This window comes from Rhinolophus sinicus, linkage group LG01 (assembly GCF_036562045.2).
Source record: "Rhinolophus sinicus isolate RSC01 linkage group LG01, ASM3656204v1, whole genome shotgun sequence".
Taxonomy (NCBI): Eukaryota; Metazoa; Chordata; class Mammalia; order Chiroptera; family Rhinolophidae; genus Rhinolophus; species Rhinolophus sinicus.
In genome coordinates, this window is record NC_133751.1 from 181,374,111 (window position 1) to 181,400,020 (window position 25,910).

General features: G+C 35.6%; 1 protein-coding gene across 11 annotated transcripts in view; it reads right to left on the reverse strand.

Moving 5' to 3' along the window:
- Positions 1-25,910, reverse strand: part of RAPH1 (Ras association (RalGDS/AF-6) and pleckstrin homology domains 1) — an 85,680-nt gene that overhangs the window by 36,728 nt on the left and 23,042 nt on the right. For 9 of the 11 annotated variants that reach the window (XM_074340494.1, XM_074340488.1, XM_074340524.1 and 6 more), the window contains 4 exons: positions 20,513-20,632; positions 17,595-17,700; positions 15,987-16,492; positions 4,639-4,719 (listed from right to left, as the gene is read on the reverse strand). In XM_074340494.1, the coding sequence (XP_074196595.1) occupies positions 4,639-4,719; positions 15,987-16,492; positions 17,595-17,700; positions 20,513-20,632 (813 nt within the window). The remainder of the gene's footprint in view (positions 1-4,638; positions 4,720-15,986; positions 16,493-17,594; positions 17,701-20,512; positions 20,633-25,910) is intronic. The other 2 variants (XM_074340529.1, XM_074340501.1) reach the window with 1 other exon arrangement.

Below are 25,910 nucleotides of genomic sequence, written 5' to 3' on the forward strand. Positions count from 1 at the left end.
AAATAATTCTGAATTAGTATTTAGTTTTAATAATATGGAATTACTAACCACCATTTAAAACAATACATGGCACAACAATGCAGTTACAGAAAACATTCTATAATGTTATATTTTATAAATCTAACTGCATATCAAGTTATTCTTGAGAAACAGATTCTTTTAATTAAACAAATGCTAGATAGAGCAGCACCCTCTCTCATAAAGTTAATAAAACACACTACTTCAAGATTAGAAATAGTTACAGAAAATAATATTAACTTAATATTTACTCTTATCTATACACTATGTTGAGTTAGGTTTATTATATAGGTCATTACTTGTATTGTTTAGCTTTAATTCAAGATGAACCTTACAAGCACACCTGCCCCTTTCACCCACTCCTGAATAATAATAAAAAAAGAAACCTACGGTTAAAAAAAATTGGACATATTCATCTAGATTAGCACTAACAAGGTCAAACAGTAACAAGAACAGAGATGATTATCCTAGGTCCTTTACCTATACGGTATAATTCTCATGAAGGTAAAGATTAATTGGCTCATCCATAAAGACTCTAGGTAAGCAGAAATTTTTGAAAATTCCATTTTATTTGAGGTTAACAATCAGTTAAAACCAGGGAGAAAACACGAATGACAATTAAAAAGAGCACTTATAACTCTCATTGCTTTTATTTCCCTTCATTTTTTTGCCATTCACATGTAATGGGAAAAATATATATTCTTACACAATTATGTAAAATATAAAAAATGTCTTGAAAACCTACTCCTATTTATCGTACTCACAAAGCTTACTTTCTCAGAAAAAGATCCCACAAATGAGTAAAATGTCTATATTTAGATCATTATATTTCAAATTAAAAAGAAAAAATCTACTTCAGGCTATCAAAAACTATTATTTGGTAAATATAATTCCAGACCTTAAATTCAAGTTTAAACTTTAAAAACATCTTACAAGATTTACTCAATCAGTCTTCATAAAAATAATCACCTCAAGACTTCCAATCACTAAAAATTCTATACCCTGATGAATAAGAAACAATAATATTAACTATTTGAAGTCTCTAAAGTAGAAGTCAGCCATTTAAAAATATCAGTTTAAATAGCTTAAAATAAAATTAGTTTAAATAGCTTAAAATAAAAAGGGGATAGTCATTTTAGGTGACCCAAAAATATGGCACATCTAAAGAGTGAGACCACAAACAACAGATGGACATGATCAAAAATTACTTTGTGTTTGAGACACTCATATAGCTAATCACTGCTTAATCACCAGCAGGGTAGGAGGCCAGGTCTCCATATCTCCTCTATCTCAGCTACAAGTATTGTAGCAGAAGAAACCCCAAAAATCTAGAAATCAGAAGCAGCGAACTTCTCTCTTCAATAAATGTCTTCCTTTATCTACATTCCCCTACTGGTGCCAGTCCTACATGCTCTAGAATTCTTCAGAAAGACGGTGGGGGTGGCGGGAGTACTGGTTACTGGAGAAAGACGCAAGAGGGATGAGAAAAGTGGTGTGCAGTTGGAGGACTGAGGGAAGTCAATAAAAGACACAGTGTTTTGGGTAAGCATGACATCAGCCTTCAGTGTTGGTACATCTTACTGGTAACAAAAAGGCACGTGCTTCATTTAAATGGGGCCTTCTTACATCCACCACCACACAAAGTCAGCAGACAATATTCTTAATCCATTTCACTGGTTTATAAACCCATTTTCATTCTCTCTTCCATTTTCCCCTTTCTATTATATCATTTATTCAACTATTTATTCGGTTTCAACTTTGAGGCTGGAGCCCTGCAGGCACTGGAGATGCAAAGGTGACCAAGAGAGGCATTTCTGCTCTCACAAAGTTTAGAGTCTAACGGGAGAGAACTGACAACTACAGTGCAGTGTGTTAAATGGTATGACAGCAAGTAGGAGGTGGAGCACCTAATCTAAAATTAGGAGCTCAGTAAAGTATTTCTGAAAAAGCTTCGAATCCTGGAAGATGAGGAGGAGGCAGCTGGTGGTGGGGTGGGGGGATAGAGACAGTAAATAGAGATATCAGGGTTTCTCAAAGAGGGTGGGGCTGCCCTCAAGGAGGCATTTTGGAAGACATTGAGGATATTTTGTGTTGTCACAGTGGAGTAAAGCATTACTGGTATTTATTGGGAAGGAAGTCAGAAATTCTAGTTTCCTCGAAAACATGGAACAATGTCACATAATAACAACAAAGTCCCACATCTCACATGTATTTTTAATGTTCTTATATGAAAATCATATAGATGGGTAATCCTGTTTATAACAATCTGAGCTTATAACCTAACTCCATTTTACATAGAAACACAAGGTATTTATGTATAATTTTAATATTCAATGACACTTCCAGGAATGCTATTTACCATGTAAAATAAATTGAGGGAAGCCTGCATTTTCTTTTGTTCAGAATTTACCAAGAGTTATTTGTTATGTTAGAAAATCATTTCACCAATGGAAACCTGGCTTGAAGTAAGAGTTGGCAGTACCAAAACTGGCAGTATCAGATTGCATTGTCACATGGAAGTGAGTGACAGGAGAGATATGAAATTCCTTTTAACAGCATTAAGAACTAAATACTATTAAATTAATGAAAAGACATAAAATGCAGGAATTTCACCGAGCTTCATTAATAAAGGTTGTTTAAAAATACTTCACATTACCTTGTCTTATTTAAAATATTTATAGCACAATGCTATACTGTAAGAAAGCTATACTGTAAAAAATCAAGTATCTAAATCATTTTATCGCTACCTCATCCCAACACTATATGGCAGGGAATTATTTTGTCATTGTACAATTATAAGACACTGCTCATTTGCAAGAGTTTTGTATTTCCCTATTTTCTTTTCTTTGACTGACTATAAATTGTCTCAACACATTAGCCCTATACTTCAGTTAAGGTTATTTCCCTTTTTCTATTACCATAAACAGACATGTTTTGTCTGCTACTATTTATTATAACACATTTTAATTCTGGGCCCACCCATATTTCTGCTTTCTTTTTCCTATAAAAAAATCTTCTGATCTCCCCACTTCTCTTAAATCCTGAGTTCTTAATTATAAGTGGGTGTAGGATGTGACTGCTACATTGTGTCTTTCAATATAGCGGTGGGCCAGCATTTAAAAACTGAAATACATATTATTATACTATAAATTACTTTTTGGTTATTTCTCCTTCATATTACCGTATTTCACCGAAAATAAGACCTAGCCGGACAATCAGCTCTAAGGCATCTTCTGGAGCAAAAATTAATATAAGACCCGGTATTATATTATATTATATTATATTATATTATATTATATTATAATTATATCATAAGACCTGGTGTTATAGTATAGTAAAATAAGCCTGGGTCTTATATTAATTTTGGCTCCAAAAGATGCATTAGAGCTGATTGTCCAGATAGGTCTTATTTTTGTGGAAACACGGTAGGTATTAGGGCATTCAATTCATTTTTAAAAAATAGGTATGCAAGTTATCTGATCTATCAATTTCATTTGGGATACTAAAGATAGTGTTATAAATGATTTGTTATAAAATGGGGGTATTGGGACTAAAAGGATTGAGAACTGCTGTTTGGGCAGAAGAAGTAAGTAGGTGACAATGCGAGGAAGTGTGGCTGATGTTTATGTGTAGGGCAGGGGTTGGAGGTGAGGATGGACAAGTGTTTTTCACCATGCAGGATACGTAACCAATTAGTGGGCTGTGAAATCAATTCACTGGGTCACAACTATATTTTTAAAGATAGGAAGGAAGGGAAGATGGAAGGAGACAAGGTGGAAAGAAGAGAGGAAGAGGGAATCTGATTTAGTTGGGTCGATGGTCAGGGATTTGGTCTTTTTTTTTTAATGCTTCATAGATGACTGAAGCAGTGCTGACCAATGGAAATAAAATACAAACCACAAATGTAATTAAAATTTTCCAGTAACCCACGTTTTTTAAAAAAGTAAAAAAACTAAAAAAGCCAATTATTGGCATCTTTTATGGAACTGAAAATATCCACAATATTATAATTTCAACAAGTAATCAACATAAAAAATATTACTATTTTACATTCTTTTTTTATACTAAGTCTTTGAAATCCAATGTATATTTTATCTTTATAGCACATTTCAATTTGGATTAACCACATTTCAAGTGCCTAACAGCCATATATGGTTAGTGGCCACCATATGGAACAGGGCAGTTCTGAGTCATCCACTGACCAGAGGATACATTTCTGAAGAATGAAATTAGGTTTTTAGGTAAGCATCAGTGCAGAACAGTCATTCTACTTGATATCCCCATTCCGAAAAACAGCTGAATTTGTTAATATCTTAAGCAATTTTAAAAAGTCCTTAGCTTCAGAATAAAGAAGAAAGCATGTGGTATCAGGTTCTCTATAAAACTTCCCTATATTAGATTTGCCACCACCTATATAATCTTACTGTGATTATTCATGTTCAATGGTACGGTACCATATCATACAGTTGCTTATTTGTTTTTGCTCATTTGTTAAGCTTGGCTTAATTTTTATTTGTAAATTTGAGGTATATGACAAGGTTTCATGATCAAAAGTTCTAAAGAACTCATTTCTGTTCATTGATATTTAAGTAGTCCCAAAGACTTGTTTACAGAACTTACAGGTGTCAGCTCAGCCTGTTCTTCAGTGAATTCAATTTGACGCTTGACCTGCTTGCTGGGACATCTCAGAGAAATAGCATGCTGTGAAAATGCAGGAAGGAAGAAAATGATAGGTAAAGGAGCTGGAAAAGGGCAGTTCTCATCATGCAGGAAGAGAAAAGATTACTGAAATGAATAATTGAAAACAAAATGGTAATGAAAAGTTGCATGCACCTTTTATTATAGTAAATAAAATAAAAAAGGTAAGAACCAGATGATCCTAACTCTTGATAATTTAAGGATAACCTCACTCTACTTCTGGAGAGTAGAGCACCACGGAGAACTACTATGCAAAAACCCTGTGTCCATTACCAGTTCATGCTTCTGAACCTCAACTGGGCCTTGACTGCTGTATGGCAGTACTCTATCTTTTCTCCTCACTCCTTAATCATTCCCTCTAAGTTTGTTCAAAGTACTGTATTTTACTGTGTATAATGCATACTTTTTTGCCCAAATTTGTGATGGAAAAATAAGGATGTGCATTATACATGGGTAGTACTAATTACGCATCTACATAAATGTTTTTAATTCTTTATTTATGCTTATGAGTTAAAAGTGTAACTCTAGAGATTAGTAACAACATCCGTATGCAAAATAATACTCTGGAATACAATAATCGGTTTTGTTGAACTTAGGACGAACTTGCGACAAAGAGTTCTTGGGCTTCCATCGTGATGAGTAAATATCGTAAATTTTTTACCAGTACATAAAATTTCTTGTACCTTGTATTTGCTCTTGTGTTTTGTAATTATTTGTTACATAAAATTTCTTGTACCATGTTAAAAAATAAATGCTAAAATTCCTTTATAATACAAAAAAAACAAGTATCTAAACGTAAACAAATTAAAACTTGAATTGAAATATTAAAACAAAAGTTTTTTTACCCTGAAAGTTTGGGGCCAAACGTGGGTGCGCATTATACAAAGGAGCGCATTATACAAAGGAGCGCATTATACAAAGGAGCGCATTATACACGGCAAAATACGGTAGTTTCTCTAAGTTCTTCAGGCTTCTAATTTCAGCCCCTTCCATCTCTTCATATGACCTCACTTGCTTCCATTACTAAGCAAACCACATCCATCTATCAGGATCTTCATCACTAAAATGTTCCCTAAAACTACACCCATATTCTCATCCTTCTCTCTGGTTCTATATGAATAAGTATGCTTTTTCCCTCCAAAGCTAAGCGTGTCCTAGGTCCCACTCATTCCCCCTCTAACATCTCAGTCTCTGATACTCAACTAGTCCAGCTTATTGGTGGAGGGAAAGAGAAAAATATTCAATTCTCCTGGGTACCATCTTCTTCTTACATTATGATTTTCTCTTTTTCACTGCCAAATGTCCTAAATTCAGCTATAGTGTACCTCTTATACCTTAATTACCTACACTCTAGCATACATCTTTCTTCTCCAGTCTGTATCCTTTCAATTGTAATGCATTCTGTAATACATTTTCAAAGTCATCAATGACCTTTTAACCAAGGTTTTCTGTCCTTCCTATCATAGTACTCACCTGAGTGTCCTGAAATAGCTTGTTTGGTTGTCTGTACTGACACCCTCTCCTCATACAATAAATTACAACCTTGTGAGGATAGTGTGTATTACGTTCACAGTTCTATCCCTTAAAGCCCACTGCAGTGCCTAGGCGCCCAACTATTTATGGAATGGATGAATAACTATTTCTTCTTGGCCTGATCAAAACTGTTTTTGCTTTCCTCCCTCTACATTTTCTCATTAAACATATTCTATAGCATTATGTCAATCACTGCATCAACGGGAGGCCTATCAAATCTTTATTGCCAATATCCTCATTGTTAGGAAACAAAGACAAAAGTACTAAGGTCTAAAGGGGAATAATAAATGCAATTAACTCTCAAATGGTTCCAGAAAAAAATTTACACGCAAAAAGAATTGATAAAGTAAATGTAGCAAAATGTTAAAAATTAGTGAATCTGAGTAATAAGTTTCATCAGTTCTTCGTACTAGTCTTTCAAGTTTTTGTAAGTTTGACCTTATTTCAAAATAAAAAGTTTTTAAAAATCTATTCTCTCCAGACTCTCACACAAGCTCCCATATTTCCAAATGCTTATTGGTTAATTTTTTAAAAAATCTAAAGTGTTCAAAAAGAGATGATTGCCTATGTACCATGTTAAACAGTATGATGGAACAGAGTTATTAAAATTCAACACCATCCTGACCAAAAATGGATATATGTGTGCAAAGTGACCAAAACAACAGAAAATAGTACATATGCAAACAAAGGTTAACTGTTACATTAATAAAGATGAAAGGGGGTTATGGAATGATTTAAAGTTTATTTAATGTTAATTAGCGTGTATTTCCACAAAATATTTAAATAATTTCCTACAAAAAAAATTAGTGATCCATAACTTACTTTGCCGAAATTCTGAATCTGTAACATGTTAAAATGAACTACGATTTACGAGCCAGAATCTTTGGCGGGGTATGTGTGTTGGGGGGTGTATATAGAAAAGCATTGATCTGAACACAGGAGCCAAACCATAAATCAAGAAATGGCCTTTGCACCAAAGTCGTGGTTACAAAATAAAAGACTTCCCTTTATTTCTATCGCCTTAGATTACAACTAGAAAAAAAGATGTGGAGGTTTGTGAACATACATTAATGTTTCAATAAAGCAGATTCACATTCATCTTTTACTGAAATGTATATGCGCTTTTCACAGATATTAAAACTAAGCATAGCCTAATGGTTAAGAATGTAGACTCTGAAGCTGGAGTGCTTGGGTTCTAGCCCCATCTCAGCCATTTACTGTTTATTATTATTTAACCTGTTTCCTCGTGTGTGAAATGGATTAGTAATAGCATTTATCTCCAAAGGTTGCTAAAATTAAAATTCTATTAGAATTAGAATTCAGCCCTCATCTGAATTTTATTTAAGTCTCAATACATTTAGATTAGAGCTAGTTTAGAGTTGCTAAATTTCAGCAATATATTCAGGAATATACTAAACCACCACAAGATGGGGATATTACTGCATAAACCTTTTTGTCTTTTTTCTCAGGCCCATGTAGTTCTGTCTCTAGGCCTGGTTCTGAGAGCACAGGCCAGTCTAGCCTTGTCTTGATTCTTCAGTTCTGTGATGAAGCAGCATGGTATTATTGCAGGATGAGCTCTACAACCAGACTGGTTTCAAATCCTTGGGAAAAGTATTTAGTCACTCTCCGTCTTAGTTCCTTTCATTGTAAAATAGAGATAATGGTACCTATTCCACAAAGCACCGTGTAGATCCAGTACGTTGTGTTATGACACGTAAAGCACAACGCCAACACAGAATAAGCACTTAATATAGTAGCTGCTGTTGCTTTCTATTTTCCCCCTCTTCTCTTTATTCCTCTTTTAGTGGCCATTAAAAAGCCAGTAAATATCTGAATGCTTTTAAAACTATTTATTTTAGATTTTATAGTCCCTATTAATTTTAAAAACAGGTGAATGTATTTTTATTCTTGTTCAAAATAAGGTCCTTTATCAGCCCTCCAGCACACAACATAAAAGAAAAACAAACAGACTTAAAACTAAATAAAGATGCCTTTTTACCTCTTCAGAGAAGAAAAACTGCATAGATTTCTAAGAAGTACACACAACAAGAATCAGGGCATATATGCCAGAGTTGATTGGGGTGACGTGTTTGTAAATGAGAACTAGACTTGTCCCCTGGCTTTCACCAAACCTACGGCTCTTCTTTCATCTGATACCTATTCCTTCCACTATTAACCTCAGGTTAGGCCAGCAAAATCTGGAATTAAACACCAAGTTGTTACATGTCAATAAATTTCTGTGAGATGTAGCAACACAGTCATTAGAATTTTAAGAGAAATGGAGCTGCAATAATTGAGAAACCAATAACCCCAATCTTTTAGATACGTAGGCCTTGAAGTTTCAGAAAGCCCTGTGCTCCCCATCCACTCCAGAGCAAAAGGTTGTTGGCTAAGAATAATTCAATGGACTTCAATGCCAGTGGGGTTTTCCCCAATGTTAACAATAAACACAGTTGCTCCTTTCTTTTCAATACCTCAAAATTTCTTCACACATTAATTCTTGAAATAGTTCTGAAAGGTGAAAGAAGTGTAGGAATTGTACTGAAGCTATGATATGCTGTTGCATATCACAAGTTACAATACTGTATCCATAAAGATGTTAATAAAACCCCATATACATGAGGAAGACAGTTACAACATTCAAAGTTTTAGTAGCTCAGATACTAAGAAATATTTTCCTATTGTAATATAATATAATCAAGTATTCTTAAAATTCAGCAAAACCTTTTAATCTGCCATAAACTACAGTAATAGCTTTTAAAAGCATTTTCATTTTAAAAATGTATTTTTATGAATAAAAATTCCGAATTCAAAGGCATCATTAAAGTTTAAATCACAGTAGAAAATAAAAGTATATTTTAGCATTGACCTTTTATCAGTAAATCTTATTTTATATATATTTATAACATGCAATTGCCATTTAAATTTGCAAACTGCTGTCTTATTGAAAAGTATTGTTTTATCAGTTAATGTGAATAAAAGTATCACAAGGATGACAGTAAATCAGCTGGAACATTTATTTCACATTGTTTAAGATATAAAGAGCCCTTTTTAGAATTTATTTCAAGTACAATGAGTTTTAAAAACTTAGCAAATGAACATTACTGATGGGGTTTCGTAAGAATACTGACTGAAATTATTTTATAATTCATTTTTATGTTTATCCATGGAAGATATTTTTATGCTAAAAGATTCTTTAACATTCTGGAAATAGTGATTTTTAACCATCAGCTTCAATTGTTAGATACTGATAAAAATTGAGAGGCAAATGTTGTAGTTTTGGAATTCAAATACAGATTTCTCAGTTATTTGACCTACTTAATCTGTTCTTTGGAATAATGCCCCTACCAAAAGGATAGTGGGAGGCTTAAGTGAGATAACATATGTGAAACGCCTGGAAGGACAGTATTTCAACAAAGCAACACAAACTCAGAGAAAAAAGACATAGTCTTCCTGATGTGAAATTGTACAGTGCCTATTATCCCTGTTGGCTTTCAGAGAGCAAAAAGGCAGAAAGATAAGCCACAGTATGATTTTATTTTTAAATGGGAAGTTTGACTATTCATGTCCCCAAGATGAAAAATGAAACCAATCTCAATTAAATTTTCTAACTGGTACTTGTGTCACTAAACTTTAGCTGAAAGTAACTATTCTGTCCTGGGTTTCTTTAAAACAGGTATAATTACTGCTTCTAAAGAACCTAGTTGTAAAAAAAAAGTTTCACTTTTCAGAGTTTTCACATGTTACTTCACTAGTGGCACTCTATATTCCATCTTAAAATAATTGCTGGTAATCTTAGACTGCAGACTTCTATACAAGGTGGATTGAATACACACATATATTTGTTCATTCAAATATCTGAGTGCTTTTTATGAGCCAAATAATGTTCTAGGTGTTAAGGATACAACAGGAATCAAAAAAAAGTTTTTTTAAAGTCCCTCTCCTCATGGAGCTTATATTCAAGTGGGAGGAGACAGATCCGCAGAATAAAAAAGTAAAATATATAGTATGCTAAATGGTGATAAAATAAAGAGAAATATAAAGGACAAAAGGGGGATAAAAAGTAATCACAAGGCAGATTTCAATTTCAAAACAGAGTGATCAAAGAGGGCATCACAGGACGTGATAACTGAGCAAATCCTTGAAGGTAATCAGGGAGAAGAGCGTTCAGGCAGGGGACAAGTGAAAAGGCTCTGAGGTGGGTTCTGACTTCTGAAGAAGAACAGCGAGGAGGCAGTATGGCTGGCATAGTAAGGGAGAGAGGGAAGAAAGGAAAATAGGAGAAGGGTTAATAGGAAAGCAGATCAGGTAAGGATTTTGGTTTTACAGTGAAGATACAAAGCCTAGGGTTTGAAAAGAAGAGGGCCAAGACCTGACTTACATTTTAATAGGACCACTCTGGCTACCATATGGATGACGGACTGCTACGGGGAAGGTGAACATAGAAAGATCAGCTGGGAGACTATTGTGAAAATGCACATCAAGATAATATTGGCTTGGGGTGGATGGGTTAGAGCGCGAGCCCTGGGCAACAGGGCTGCTGGTTCGATTCCCACGTGGGCCAGCGAGCTGCGCCCTCCACAACTAGAATGAAGTCAATGAGCTGCTGCTGAGCTCCCGGGGGAGCGAGACAGCTCAGTTGGTTGGAGCGTGGGCTCTCAACCACAAGGTTGCCGGTTGGACTCCTCAACTCCCGCAAGGGATGGTGGGCTGCACCCCCTGCAACTAACAACTGGCAACTGGACCTGGAGCTGAGCTGTGCCCTCCACAACTAAGACTGAAGGGATAACAACTTGACTTGGATGGAGCTGATGAGTCCTGGGAAAAACAAACTACTGTTGCCCAACAAAAAGTTCTGGAAAATACACACTGTTCCCCAGTGAAGTTCTGTTCCCCCTCCTCAATAAAATCTTTAAAAAAAAAAAAAAAGTTAATATTGGCTTGGTGGCAGTGGAGGTGGTGAGGAACGATAAAACTATGGATATATTCTGAAGGTGAAAGCAAAAGAATTTGCGGCTGGATTGGAAGGGGGATTAAAAAAAAGAGAGAGAGAAGTAGATAAAGACATGAAAGATTTTGCTTGGTAAACAGGAAGAATGGAATAACCATTAACTGAAATGGAGAAGGATGCGGGAAGACTAAATTTGAGAGAAACGATCAGAGCTTCAGTTATAGACCAGTTAAATCTGAGCTACCTATTAGACACTCAAAGAGAGATAGATGCTGATTAGAGATAAGATGTATGAGCCTGGAGTTCAGGGGACACACTATCTAAAGATTTTGTATTTCACTGAATCTAAGATGATTTAATGCTGGTACTTGCTTTATCTTTATCAGAAACTGTCGACAGAAGGCTTCCCAACACAGTTTAACTGCCACTTTTCTGACAGTGAGTGACAGATGCCACCTGATTTTAGAACATGGTTTCTCAACCTTGACACTATTTGGCGTCAGATAATTCTTTGTGGGGGCTGTCCTGTGCATTGTAGGATTTTAGCAGCACCCTTGGCCTCTACCCACGATATGCCAGTAGCACCCTTCTATCAGTGACAGCCAAAACTGTCTCTCAACATTGCTGAATGTTCTCTGGGGAACAAAATAGCTCCCAGTTTAGAACCATTGTTTTAGAGAGATGACAAATGTGTGTGTGTGTGGGGGGTGTGTGTGAATGTATGCCTTAAATAAATAAAATATGGTATTAGGATTTGGGAGTTGTAAGTGCATAAGATCACAAAAGGAGTGGCTACAGATAGGAGGTAATCTGAGGTCTGCACTTTGGGCATTCCAGGTCAAGACTGTAGACATGAGAAGGAGACTGTATATGGCCAATGAGGTAGCTGCACTCCATCCTCAAACCCCACTAAAACAAAGACTAAAATGAGGGTTGTTGTATGGTTTGTTTGTTTTTAAAACAAACTCACAAGAAGACATAACAAAATTTTGGAAGCTAGAAAGCACATGGCTGAGTGGTAACCAACTCAGCAGACCCAAGAAAAGCTGAATGCGAGGCCAGCGCTGCAGAAATGCAGAGGAGCACCTAATTTACATTATATAACCTCAAAAGTCTCCAGAAGCAGCAGAAGTGAAGGTGGGACTAAAAGTAAGATTAGCTGAAAGCATATTTAAGAACACACTCACTGCCCAGATTCCCTCCAGCAGTGGTGTCATGTTCAGATTGATGCTCCCTCACGGGAGCCCGAGGACAGCAGGTTCACTTAGTTCTATAGAAAGACAAAGACAGCGTGCTGGCCTGAGACACGCTATCTACAGAAGGTATTAGGTTGGTGCAAAAGTAATTTCAGTTTTTGCAATTTTTAACTTTTTAAACAGCAATTACTTTTACACCAACTTAATATCTATACAACCCAGCAGGGGTCTTTTGGACCAACCATTATAAGAGAAAGATCACGTGGGGTAAGTACAGAAATCATCCGGGCTTAGAAAAACTTTCTGCTCCACAGGAACCAGTAGTACCTTATAACAGCCAGTGAGTGTAGGTGCCAGGGCCCCTCGAGGGATGTGTCCATACTCACAAGTCACACACTGCACACCAGGAAGTCAAGGTCGGTGTCTTTTTCACAGGCTTTTAAAGTTCATTCACTGTCTTCCTAATCCATATCCACTTACCAATTAGGGGTCAATTTACAGTAAACAACATTACCTGAAAGCATTCTATATTTATTAAATTTCTAGTAAATAAGTTCCAGAGGAAGGAAAACCTGAAGTCATTTCCCATGAAGAAAAGGGCTCAAACCTTCTATTAACTCTGTGCTTATAGCAGTGATTCTAAATGGGGCACTTCTGCCTTCCAGGGAACACACAGCAACGTCTGCAGACATAGCTAGTTGTCACAATTGGAGGGTATGTGGGTACTGCTGGCACCGAGCGATGCCAGGGCAGAGGACGGTGATGCTGCTAACACCCCATATGCACAGGACAGCCCCCCACAACAAAGACTTAGTTAGCCCTAAAAGTCAACAGGCTGATGGCTGAGAAACCCTGACATAGGAATAAATGGAAGATCACACACTGAACACTGAGGACCCCCCACATCTCAAGCCTTCTTTCCCAAATGAGCTGCTAAAGCACTGGCAGCCAGGCATATGCCCCCCAGACCTGGGATGGGAAAAATCTTCTTGGAGAAGCGCATACGGCTGAGAGAAAAGATCTAAGAATGACCTAAAGATTACAAAAGACAGAAAAGATTTTAAGAAAATGAAATAAATAGAACACTAATTTTGTTTGAAACAAGTAAAAGATTTAATCAACTGGGGGAAAGTTTGGAGTTGAAATAGTGATAACATACCAAAAAAAAAAAAAAAAAGATATATGTTTAAATATAAAGAAAATTATTAACTCTGGGAAAAGCAAAATGTAATGTCCCAGAAAGGAAATGAAATAAAAGTATATTGGGTTTACCAGCAAACTGCAAGTATAAAGTCATGATAATATAAACACTGAACAGTAGTAACCCAACCAAATTATATTGGGAGGACAGGGGAACAAAAGGAGAAAAATGAGGGGAGTTGTCTAAAGAGCGCTATCTCCTAATCTTCCAGAGCGAGAAGTCAGTAGATAATATAAACTGAAAAAAAAAATAAAATCAAGAAACAGTGATAAAAGTATAGATTTAATGACATCAGGGAAAAATACCCTAAGAATCAGCTAAAAGGGTATTTTTTATAACACGTCTCACAGAACCATTTGACTCCATGCATGCAAAACTAAAATATTTTTTTAAAACTGTATTTGAGTGTAGGGACAATCTGATACATGGGTTTGGGATCTAGTAAGCCTTCCTCAGTTTTCTTGATTTCAATCAGAACAGATTACATCCAGAATAAAAGTATACTGAAGCAGGTTCCATTTAAACCACTTGTCTACCCATCTGAGCAAGGCAAAAGAACAGGCTGGACAGAGAAGACACTAACTCCTTTCCCTACTTTATTTCTGGTTCACTCACCAAACCTTAATATTAAAGTCTTATATTAAACATACTACCCTGTTTCCCCGAAAATAAGACCGGGTCTTATATAAATTTTTGCTCCAAAAGGCACATTAGGGCTTATGTTCAGGGGACGTCATCCTGAAAAATCATGCTAGGGTTTATCTTCCGGTTAGGTCTTATTTTCGGGGAAATACGGTACCACTGAACACTGGTATCATTGCCCCTGGATGCCACTGGATACCATTTGAATTGTTTGTTGGGAGAGGACTTTTCACATTTTACTTTACTTGCTCTTTTATTGTCTGAACTTTTATAACGAGTGTATTTTACAGATGGAAACACACACACACACACACACACACACACACATACACACACTCCTCAATGATTCACTTATAACCTGATCTCATGCATCTTGACCCAACTAAAAATAATCTGACTGGGAGGAAGGAATATCAACATACAAAACACAGAAAAACCAACAAAGCACATCCCTAATAAAATATTGCTCCTGTTCCCACAGGTACATCTAAAAGACATAAATGATGCATACCAAGTAGCTGGTGCTCAATGTAATCCCAAGCCAGTACAAGGGAGAAATCACTTTTCAAGTTCTCTATAGAATGTATACCACTTTGATACATTTCATTTCAAATAAATGAAAAAGTTTATTCTTTAGATTGATATAATTTGCTTTCTTTAGAAGCAATAAAACTCAAGTTTATCTCCAAATCACCACGATTCATATTTCCTTCATGCTCCACAGTACCTACAACAAAGCTAGGTAAATTCGTAGGTATTAAGAGCTACTGACTGATGGAAATTAGTTTAATAGATTAAATCAATGGTGGGGGAATCAATAATGTCAAGTAATAGGTGTAAATTTTAAATTTCTGTGCAATTCCTTAAACAGTGTTTCACAAGATTTTACCTTTTGATTATTCATAGATTATTTTACCATGTATTAGAGAGCACTGTAAACACAAGCTGAATGGAAGGCTGGCTTTATTCTGTCCCCATTGATTTTCTTCCTTCTTGTTGCTACCCTATAACAAAATTGCCTTCTCCTTGATGAAAAAAACTCAATCAAGAACTCACCTTTACCAAACACAGCTTTTGCTCAACTTACTTTACGGTGAATCCATTCCTTACCCTCACCATCTGTTCATGTATGTATCACTTTTGATTTTCTGAACCACCGTATAAGGAAGGTAGACCACATAATATTACCTCCATCTCACTAATGAGAAACTGATGTTCACAGAGGCTGAATAATTCATTTAGGTCCTATGGGTAGTGAGTGGTAAAGAAAACACTTGGAACCAAGTTACCTGATTCCAAGCCCAGTAGCTCTTTCCACTACACCACACTGACTCTTTGATAATAAAATGGAGTAAACCTGAAAACCAGAATCTTGGAAGACTACAATGGGAATATAAGTCTTTTCCTTAAGTTGTTTTATAATAAACATGCATTAAGCAATTATTATCAGCTTAGTAGCTATAACGTCGCAAAATGTCATCAAATATAAACCACATTTCAAGTTTCAAAGACTTCAAACGGTCACAAGAAAAAAAATGAAGAAACTAAATCTCTTCTTAATCATTGTGACATTGCCAAATCTGGTACTATATTCCTTCTGCAGTCTGATTTTAAACATAGCTTAGCGGTATCCTTGACAAATTTTAAATGTAGAAAAAAATAAGTTATTTAAAACTACATTTAAAAAATATAATTTCCTATTTTCATACTAAAATACCAGGAAAAAAAAGTTCCATCTATTTACCTCAGTAATTGGCTGCCCCTGATGTGTCAAATCCAGTTCTTGAGGGCGCGTTACTTTATCAATATCCAAAGAGTCCATGCTGGAGGCTGCGGAAGTGATGCTGGAACGGGAGGAGTTACTAACAGAGTGCACTTCAGCATCACTCACGGTGCCCGCTGATGCCGTTCTTCTGTGCTGATTAGTTCCTAAGGGTTTAGTATCTTCTAGTACAGATTGCTGAGCAGCCTCATCCATGCTCAAGGAGGCCTGTTCTAACTGTGCAGTGATGTCATCCAGGGAGTAGTTGGCATGTGATGGTTTAGTTATCCGATTAGACGAAGAAGATAATCCTTTCAAGGTGCCATGTTTTGATGTATGTCGGCTAGGAGGTAATTTCTGAGTGGCTTTTGTTTCTGTGATTTGACGTTTACTATTTCCTGCACCAATACTGCTGAGCTCCCGCTCTATCGAGCAAAGATCGGCCATTAGGGCATCCAGGTCCACAGTTTCTCCCTGATTCAGAGCTTCTGCAATGAACAACATACATGAGATTTCCAGAACACACTAATTCAGAATGTATACATTCTATTATATATTTCAATTAATGAATATAGGGGAAGAAATAAAGAAATTCATCCTATTGACCTAAAGCCTCTCAAATACAGGATTTTTAACAATTTTTTGTTTGTTTCATATCCCAAGAGAAAATTTTAGAAGCAAATAGTCCACCTTTTAAGATGTACAGTAATCAGAGGGGAATAAAATTATGAATTGAAAGGTAAAAATAATGCAAAATCATATTACTGTTCCATGGTTTTAACCACATACCCTCTGCAACTTCTTTTTAATTGGGTAACCATGTATTATTTCAGTTCCAAGTCAGTCGTTGTCCTTCAATCTAGTTGTGGAGGGCGCAGCTCAGCTCCAACTCCAGTCGCCGTTTTTTCAATCTTAGTTGCAGGAGGCGCAGCCACCATCCCATGTGGGACTTTAACCAGCAACCTTGTTGCTAACGGCTCAGTAGTGGAGGGCGCAGCTCACTGGCCCATGTGGAAATCTAACCAGCAACCCTATTGTTAAGAGCTCGTGCACTAACCAACTGAGCCATCAGGCCGGCCCCTATGCAACTTTTTACCAGAGGCTCTAAGATGTATGATCAGTACCCCAGTAGGGGCGTTACCTAAAGAGTTGAGGGCATAGAGAGAAATGTATGGTCTGAAAAATTATAGATTGGAATGTCAATTTCAAATACTATAAAGTTGACTAGGTAGAGGACATTAAATAAAGGCCAGAGGGGGCTGACTTTAAAATTACTAACAAGTAACTTCACCGGAGTTTATTTCAGTGAAAATACAACAGTGCAATTAAGTTTGTTGTGGGGTTCCACCTGAGTATGTACTTTGTCAATTATTAATCACTCAACTAGAAAACAATTTTAGTTATGTTCCAATTCATTTTTTTCTATGATCATTTGAATTAGTAATAAAATGCACAAATCAAGAAACAGAAGAATCCAGTCAAGTTACGCGTATCACTTTTATGTTGAGCTATTTGGAATTGAAGGTTCATTGCTTTTCCATTATATATCGTGGTATTTTATTTTACATTTTATTTCCAATTACATCTTACCATTCAAGTTGTATATAGAAAACCGGTAAGAAAAATTGGCCATGTTTGTTTCCTGGCGAAGAGGAGATCTTTTTACTGGTTCCATGGGCTTGTCAGAATCCAAACTCTAAAAAACAAAGTTTAATAAGTCACATTAAATTTGGGGTAAATATGTTGCCAAATACATTAAGTATTGTGACTAAGTTCATTTTACATAAATTCACTCTAAAATAAACTAGGTATATGAATAGGGACATGGTGAGATAAACAGGAAGGAACGATGGCGGTTAATTTTGTGACTTCTTTTCTCAAAGCAATTTGGTTTTGGTCCAGCATAGCATCATTCTTGGCATGAAGTACCCTGAAGATAAGGCACAATTCTGGACTCAAAATTAGTGAGACCCAAGATCTTAACAGAGCAGCTAAACTTTAAACAATAACGGAATATCCTTATTCTTTTCAAGCTCTATGAGGGCATATTGTAACCCAGCTATACTGTACTAAGTCTAGAATTATACTGCACTTCAGGGCAGGGTGTTTTGCAAGTTATCTCACAGCCCTTTTAAATGACACTTTTCTAACCTTTCTACAGTAAGGAAAATAAGACGTTTATAACACAGAAATTCAGGGAAAGGATCAGTAGTTATTTAGTGTCCATTTAAATAAATTTGCAAACATTAGGATTAGTCTTTTAGAACTTTAATTTCTTTCTATAACTATAAACTGGATTTTAAATAAAAAAGAATGCTGCATAGTAGAGTCATGGAATTAGATTAGAATGCTATCTTCTTTATTTATTTATCTCGAGATAAAGTGAATCCTTTAGACAGTGTCCATTCAGTGTTTAATGCTTTCATGTAAAAAGGATACACCCTCATTTAGTATCTTATTTCAGAATTTCACAAAACAGCCAGGAAATTCTCATTTAACCTCAAACCTAATTCTTCTGCTGCAGTTTAAGCCCTGAGCCTCCTTTTCTCAGTGGAAATGAAGAATTGGTAGGTAATGTTTTCTGTAAAATAACTTGAAAATAACTGAGGAAATATTAAAACTCAATTTATTTACCAGTTCAAATAAAAAGATACTTATAATTATCTGCTGTGTCCATGGTGCTTGGGCAATAAGGGAAAGAGCAAGAAATATTCCTTGATGCCAAGAAATTAGTAATATAGTCGGGTGGTTTTTAACTTTTTTGGGGGGTGGGGTCATTAAGAATTTGATAAAAGCTATACACATTCCAGAAAAACGCAAATACACACAAAATTTTACAAATTATTTCAGAAGATTCACTGACAATTAAAACTTAAACCTGATTTAATATAAAGTTGAAAATCCCATTAACATTGTGTGATATAGGTGTACACAGTTTATAGTGAACTAAAATAAACAAAAAACTTGAGGTTTTATAGCTATTAACTTAGTAAGTAAAATATTTTCTGAAAATTTCTGAAGTGTTAAAAAGCAACTTGTTAGCAGTGGACTACATTACACAATAGTGTTTTAAATCTTTCTCTATAAAGATGGATTTATATAATAAAAAGAAGAGTCACAGCATTAGTTTAGAGTCAACTTAGTGGCTCTTCACATTTCTACATCAAGGAATTTAAAATCTAAGACGAAAAGGTCCTGAATCAGTAGAAACGCCATCTGCAGTGGAGGAGCATGGAGTCCTACTCCACCTAGAGCGACTAGAGCGATACCTACCTGTCTTTGCTGCCTTTGGCCCCTTTCCCAAGAATGGACAATAAAACCACACTGAGTCAAGGAAACCCCACACATGTCAGCTGGCCCTCACATACTTTCCCTCACGCATAAAAATTTTCTATTTCCTCTACTTTGCTTCCTCTTTCCTTTTTCTCCTCAGCATAGAACTGCACAGACTAGTCATCATCTCTATGCCAAAATCACCTGTTTAAAAAAATTAAAAATTGAAATGGTTTCACAACTACAGATATAAGAAAAGACCTTTCTCACAACAAATAATGTTATTTCTCCTGATTAGAGATGAAGAGAATGAGTCTTAATGAGATTCTAGTAGAATTGAAAGCATTCTCCTCAAAATTCAACATTAACAGAAGATAGTCACAAACATGTCTGCTTTTTCAAAATGCTCTAGCAAGAATTACATGAAGAGTTTGTTTCAATTCTAGACTGCTATATAAAGAGCTAGAGAAACAAACAGGTACTTGAAGTTTCCACCATACCACCTACTTTTCTACTACTTAAGGAATCTCATCCTTAAGCAATTTTACACAAAAGTTCTTCCCAGAGATATTAAAAGATGAATGAAAATAAATTCTGCTCTACTGTTCTCATTGCCATAAAGTTGAAGTTGTTTTAATAAACATAACTATCTTTATATATTGAGTATAGTGCATTAATAGGGATAGTAATAATGTACCCTTGTATTCTAAAAGTGACCTGGTTTAAAGAATAAGGTCATTCTTTTATTAAAAAACCCAAGATCTAATAAAACAAAATGAAAAGGCTTTGCCATTGTTTTCAAATGTGGCTGGGAATGAAATTTTGTCAATATTCTGGAATCATGTAATAGAAAATATCTGCACGTGAGGACATTATTTATGTTGTAAAATGTACTCATATTTACTAAGTTTTGGAATAGGATTTGCTAAAATTTAGACTTCAAAATTTTAGGCTTTAAAACTTTTTAGCCAGCAATCTCAATTTATGAAACAGGGTTTAAGTAATCCCTATGGATGAACATAACCTCTGGCACAAGTAGTTTTTTAAAACTCCTCAAATAACCAGAGAGATAATATCTTATTCTAGAGTTACTACTCATTTACTTGTTAATGTTTTGGACATTTTCCCTTTATAGCAGTAAAAATGTAATCTGTATCCATATCCTCATGACTAGAGTGCACTCTCAGCACAGACATGACTTCCATCCCCCACCAGCTGTGCAGGCCCCCCCTCACCTGCGTGAGCTTGTCCAGCTCCCCCAGCCAGGCTCCGAACATTTTGTCCAGGTCTTGATCCTCCTTGTCACTGTCTTCTTCAGCACCATGGTCAATGTCTTCATCTGAGAGCTGCTCCATCTGAAATAGACATTTGCGTAGAATAAATAGTTACGTTAAAATTGAAAAATTATGCCGTATATGTTCTGATACATATCGCAACTCTCTGGAGTCAAACATTCAAAACTAGAGATTATATTGTAAAAGGAAATTAGAAGTCCTTACTGGACACAGAGTTGACAAGTGAGTAGAAATGAGCAGTTAAGTCTCAAAATTTTAGGAAATTGTGGAAGAATGAACTGTATCAGATTACAACCAGAATCACAAGTAGCAATAATTTTGAAATTGCAGAGCACGCCTGTTAATCAGAGGATATTACAGTAAAATAGTTGCCTTGACTAATAGATTCTGTAACACCCCAAATACCGCAGTGAAACAATTCCGGGAGACTTTAATGCAGCAGGTTATTATTATCTTATTTATTCTGTGAAAATCTGTTTAGATACAAATAAGTATGTATCTTGCAAAAGCTTAGTCTAACAAGCATTTCAGAGAAAAGACAACACAAAATTTTTAATCTAGTTTAGTCTGTTGAATTAGTTCCTCCTTCAATCCTACTCTCACTTTCTGCCCCATCTGTCTTTTACCCTACTTCCCCATTAGTTCCTACAAAATCCAAGGAACTAGAATTGAAACTGTAACCTTTAGAAAACTAGAACTGAAAACTTTAAATTCATATACAAAATTTTCTATATATGGCATCTCTTCAAGTACAAGTCCCTTGAATGAAAAGATATATTTTCCTTCTTCCCATTAATAAAACAATGTGACATCTGAGATGGAATGTGCATATTATTTTGTGAAGGTAGGAAAAGATTATACAAAACAAAGTAAAATCAATGACTGACCAGATACTTAAAGTCCATAAAGTAAAATTAATCTGGTTAAAAATTTTTTCATATTAAATGCTCAGAAATCTTCAGTAAAACTTAGCTTTGCTTAGAACAACATAGTCTAAATTTATTTGACCAGAATTCCTTTTCCTTAAACTTAGAGTAATACCTAAAAACTTTCCCAAGGATACAATGAATGTCATCATTGTACATGCTACACTTTTGACTCATATTTCTGAAACACAAATTTTATTCCAGTGGATCTAGGCAATATATGAAACACAACCTGTCAGTTGGTTTAAACAATTCCTCAAAGATTAAAGATATCCTTCATCTTGAATAAGAATTTGTAAGGCATCTCACACCTCCAAAGCAGCAATCAACAAAATCACCTCTGTGATCCTTAAACATGGTTATGAGATACATAAAGAATCTAATTAGTTGATGAGATGTCATGAATTTAAAATTTAAACCTTATTCTGCTATATAAAAATTTGCAGAAAGGGTCAAATAACGTTGTTAAAATCAAACTGAACTTAGTTCTAATGATGCTGAAAATCAGACCATATCTCATTTAATCACTGAAGGGAAATAATTTTCTTAAGTTTAATAACTAAAAGGATCACAGCTACCAACATCTCTAATTTCTTAATTTCACTACTCTAAGCGCGTATAAATCAGGGCATTCTACCTTGGTAAATGAAGAATGAATCAACTAATTTTCCAACTCATAAATGTACCTCTTAAAGAGATTTGATTTTTGTAATTCACTTGTGTTAGTTAATACTAAGATTTTTATTTATTACTGAATTTACATACCAATCTCAATTGATATCATTCTTCATTAAGTTATCTAATCATGAAAAACAAAATGTTATGGCAAAGGAAAAAACTCGTCTGATCGGGTGACTTAATTACTCAAATAACAGTTGCTAGTTTGAGAACATCTAGGAGTAGTTAAACGCAGCCTTCATAATGAAGGCCAAAAAGCAACAGAACTGGGAATATATCAGTCAACTTCTTCCTGCCTAATCTTCAAAAGTAAACACAATGGAATAACCCAGAAGCTATAATATTCTAGGAGGAATTCTGATATGAAGTAATATTTATGCCTGCACTTCCCTTCTGAATATATACTCTAATTGCCTATAAGAATGATGCTATACTGGAAAAAAAATGATACAAAATATAATTTTACAGAGCAAACACAAAATAGTTCATGATGAATATAAGTATTTTAAATTATCACAGAGCCAACAAGAATTACAGACTTCACATCAAAGTCTGGTGTGTTTTGTGAGTTTATTATTATTCAAACCCAGTAATTATTTGGATTTTTAAAAATCTCTTTACATATTTTTATTAATACTTTTGCTATTATCTAGACTACTACAAACTCAAGTAGAGTAAAATATGCATAGAGAACAATGACAGAATCATAAAATACTTGTAGAAATTTTGAAGTAACTATTGAAATATTACCATTTATGTAACTTGCCAGTTTTATCCTTTCTTGAATTCCTTTTACAACGTGGGTTATTTTATGAAAATTAAAGTATTTATTCAGAGATTTTTCCAATAAAAATTTAGGTTCTACGACATTTAAGGATCTCGACTCTAAAACGGCATTCTCTCCAGTTTCAAGAAGCTAATGTTGATACTCATTCAATGAGGTATCGTTTGTGTTTACAACACACACCAAATGAAGAGCCCCCAGAAAGCTTTTTAATAGGCTCTGCATTGTCTAAAGTCTGCAAATTTAGTAAGGAAATTCATTCATTGTTATATATCAATGCCTGTTTACAATTAAATCACAATTCTAAACCTGAATTTTCCCAACAGAATGCCCTAACTGGAAATGATGAGAGCCTAACATGCAAATAAAATACAACAGTCAGTCAACTGTCCCTCCAAACAAAGGGGAGAACAATTAAGGAAAAGAAAATAGAACTTATAAATTTTGTTTTTACAAATAATTTGGATTTAAATGGATAGCTTCTAACGTGATGCATTTCTTAACGATGTGGAAATAGGCCTGAGGAATCTATACTGGCACTAGAACAAATACTATTATTCTGTGACTATTTGATTAGGTACTTTGGGAAATATATTAAAGTTTTACTTCAATTCCCTACTCCGTAACATCTATGTTCTGAAAGAATAAATGTACCCTAGCAAAAATGAAAAGGTTTACTCCCCCCAAAGTGCAGACTTCTTGAATGAACACTATAATACAAAACTGGTGGCAGGTCGAAAAGAACCTGTGGAATCCTGGCCTCCAGGGACCTCCTGACCTCCCGCCCACTCTCCCCTCCGGCCACACTGTCCTGGCCTGCAGTTCTTGGAGCAAGTTGGTGGGAGTAAGGGTGTGGATACTGTCTTGAAGGCAGACTGATAGATAGATGTCTAGCAAACATCCGACTGGAAAAAAATGAGGAAGAGTTAGGACTCAGCTAATGAGGTAGTTTAGTTAACCTGAATGTTATTTCAAAATTTATTACAGAAAAATCATAGATTATAGTAGCAATGATTTAACTAACATTTTAAACTAATTTACATTTACTTTATTCGTGAAGTAAAAATAGAAAAAATGGGGGAATACAATCATTGCTTATATGCTGGCTGGTTTCATTTCACAGATAACAGTGAATAATCATGTTTCAATTATTATAGGTTAAAACTTATAAGATGTATAGTAAGCTCCACTACACATAACGAAACTGTCCATTTAGTATGCCTTAGTATGAAACAATATTATTCCCACTAAATTTTCCATGAAGTTAATTATTTAAGCATATTTTCTCTATTAACCTTCCTCTTGGGAGATATTTTTATTTACTATTTAATTTCCTCACTGTTAGATGGAATGATGATCTTTATCAAGAAGGCTGGACTTAGATTTTAAATAAATACATTCCAGGTAGGGCAAATTATAAAGGGCAAAGGAGAAAGTCTGTGTTTGTGAGATTGTCATGAGATTGACTCAAAATAAGAGGTTAAGAGTGAGATTTAAAAATCAAGGACTAAGGCAGAACCTGGTCATATAGAACCTTGAAAGCCATGCCTTTTTTCCCAGGAAGGTAACTGGATTCTTAAACATAGAAATGAAGTGGGTAGGGGGAGAAATGGTACTTTAGTTGAAGGACATGGTGCCACTATAAAAGTTATTAGAGAAGGGAAATACCATTGGAAGGCTACTGTAGATATTAGGTAGAGATAATTATAAACATGGAAACAGAAGTCCTGAGAGGAAATCAACTTACACAAGTCACATATTTATTTAGACAGCAGCAAGAAAAATACATGGTGTATAGCTGTGGTACCTTATTTATTACTGAACTCTTTTTGCCCCTTTAATAATTCAAAAATAATTACTTATTGTAAAAATAAGTACTCTGTATTTAAAACCACATGAAAACTCTCAGAATACAGATTTGCAGAGCAGCCACTACAGCATTTCTCTAGGTCTCCAGCATGCTCAGTGTTCCAAAGAGGCAAGAGAAGCTTTGATTTTAATATTTACTATACATCTGCTCTGTGCCAGACACTAAAGGAACAGAGATGAACACGATAGCCTCTGTCCTTGAGGAATATATAGTTTAGTAGGGGGCAGACAAGGGAAACCCACAACAATGAAACACTGTTAAGCGCTATAATAGAGGTATGCTATGTGAAGTCAGTCTGAGGAGAAAGGAAAGGTGTGATGCTTCAGTCAAGATCTAAAGACTGACTGTGCAGGGAAGAGGAAGGGTGTTTTAGGCAGAGGGACCAGAAAGGGTATACCAGGCAAGGGTATAAAGTGTGACAAAAGTGAGACACGTTGAGACCTCCAAGTTGCTTCAACTTCTGAAACGCAGGGTATGTGGTGGTTTTTTTTCATGCCACTGAGTGGGCTCTGACTCCTGGAGAGCGTATGCGTGAGTGAGCAGGCTCATCACAGGGTTTTCAACGTAAGAAAGATAAAGGTTGAGAAAAGAAATGCAGCAGTGGTTTACCATTGCCTGCTGCTGCAGTGTGTGAGTCCAATCCACATGTGCTTGGGACCGTTTGGTTGCAAATCACCAAATGCCTATGAAATGTAAGTGCTTTCTCAAGGATGTGTGGTGTAGACTCATGAAAAATGGGGCTGGAGAGGAGGCAGGGGCAAAATTATAAGCCATACCAAAGAGCGTGGCCATGATGCCGTCCGGCAGTGTTTTTCCAGTTTGTGGTCTGCTGATGACTTGCGTCAAAATTACCTGGAGTGCTTCTTATAAAGGCAGGTTTTAAATGCCCTGCCCAAGATCTACGGAAGACTCATTTTCAGGGAGTGAGGCATTTTTAATAAGTCTCCACAGGTATTCCTTATGCCCACTGAAGTCTGACAACTGCTACAGTGCTTTGTGCTATAATTATTGGGGGCACTTGAAAGAAAAAAGTAATGGAGTTTTGCATAACCACAATTTTGTTAAAGGCAGAACAACCTA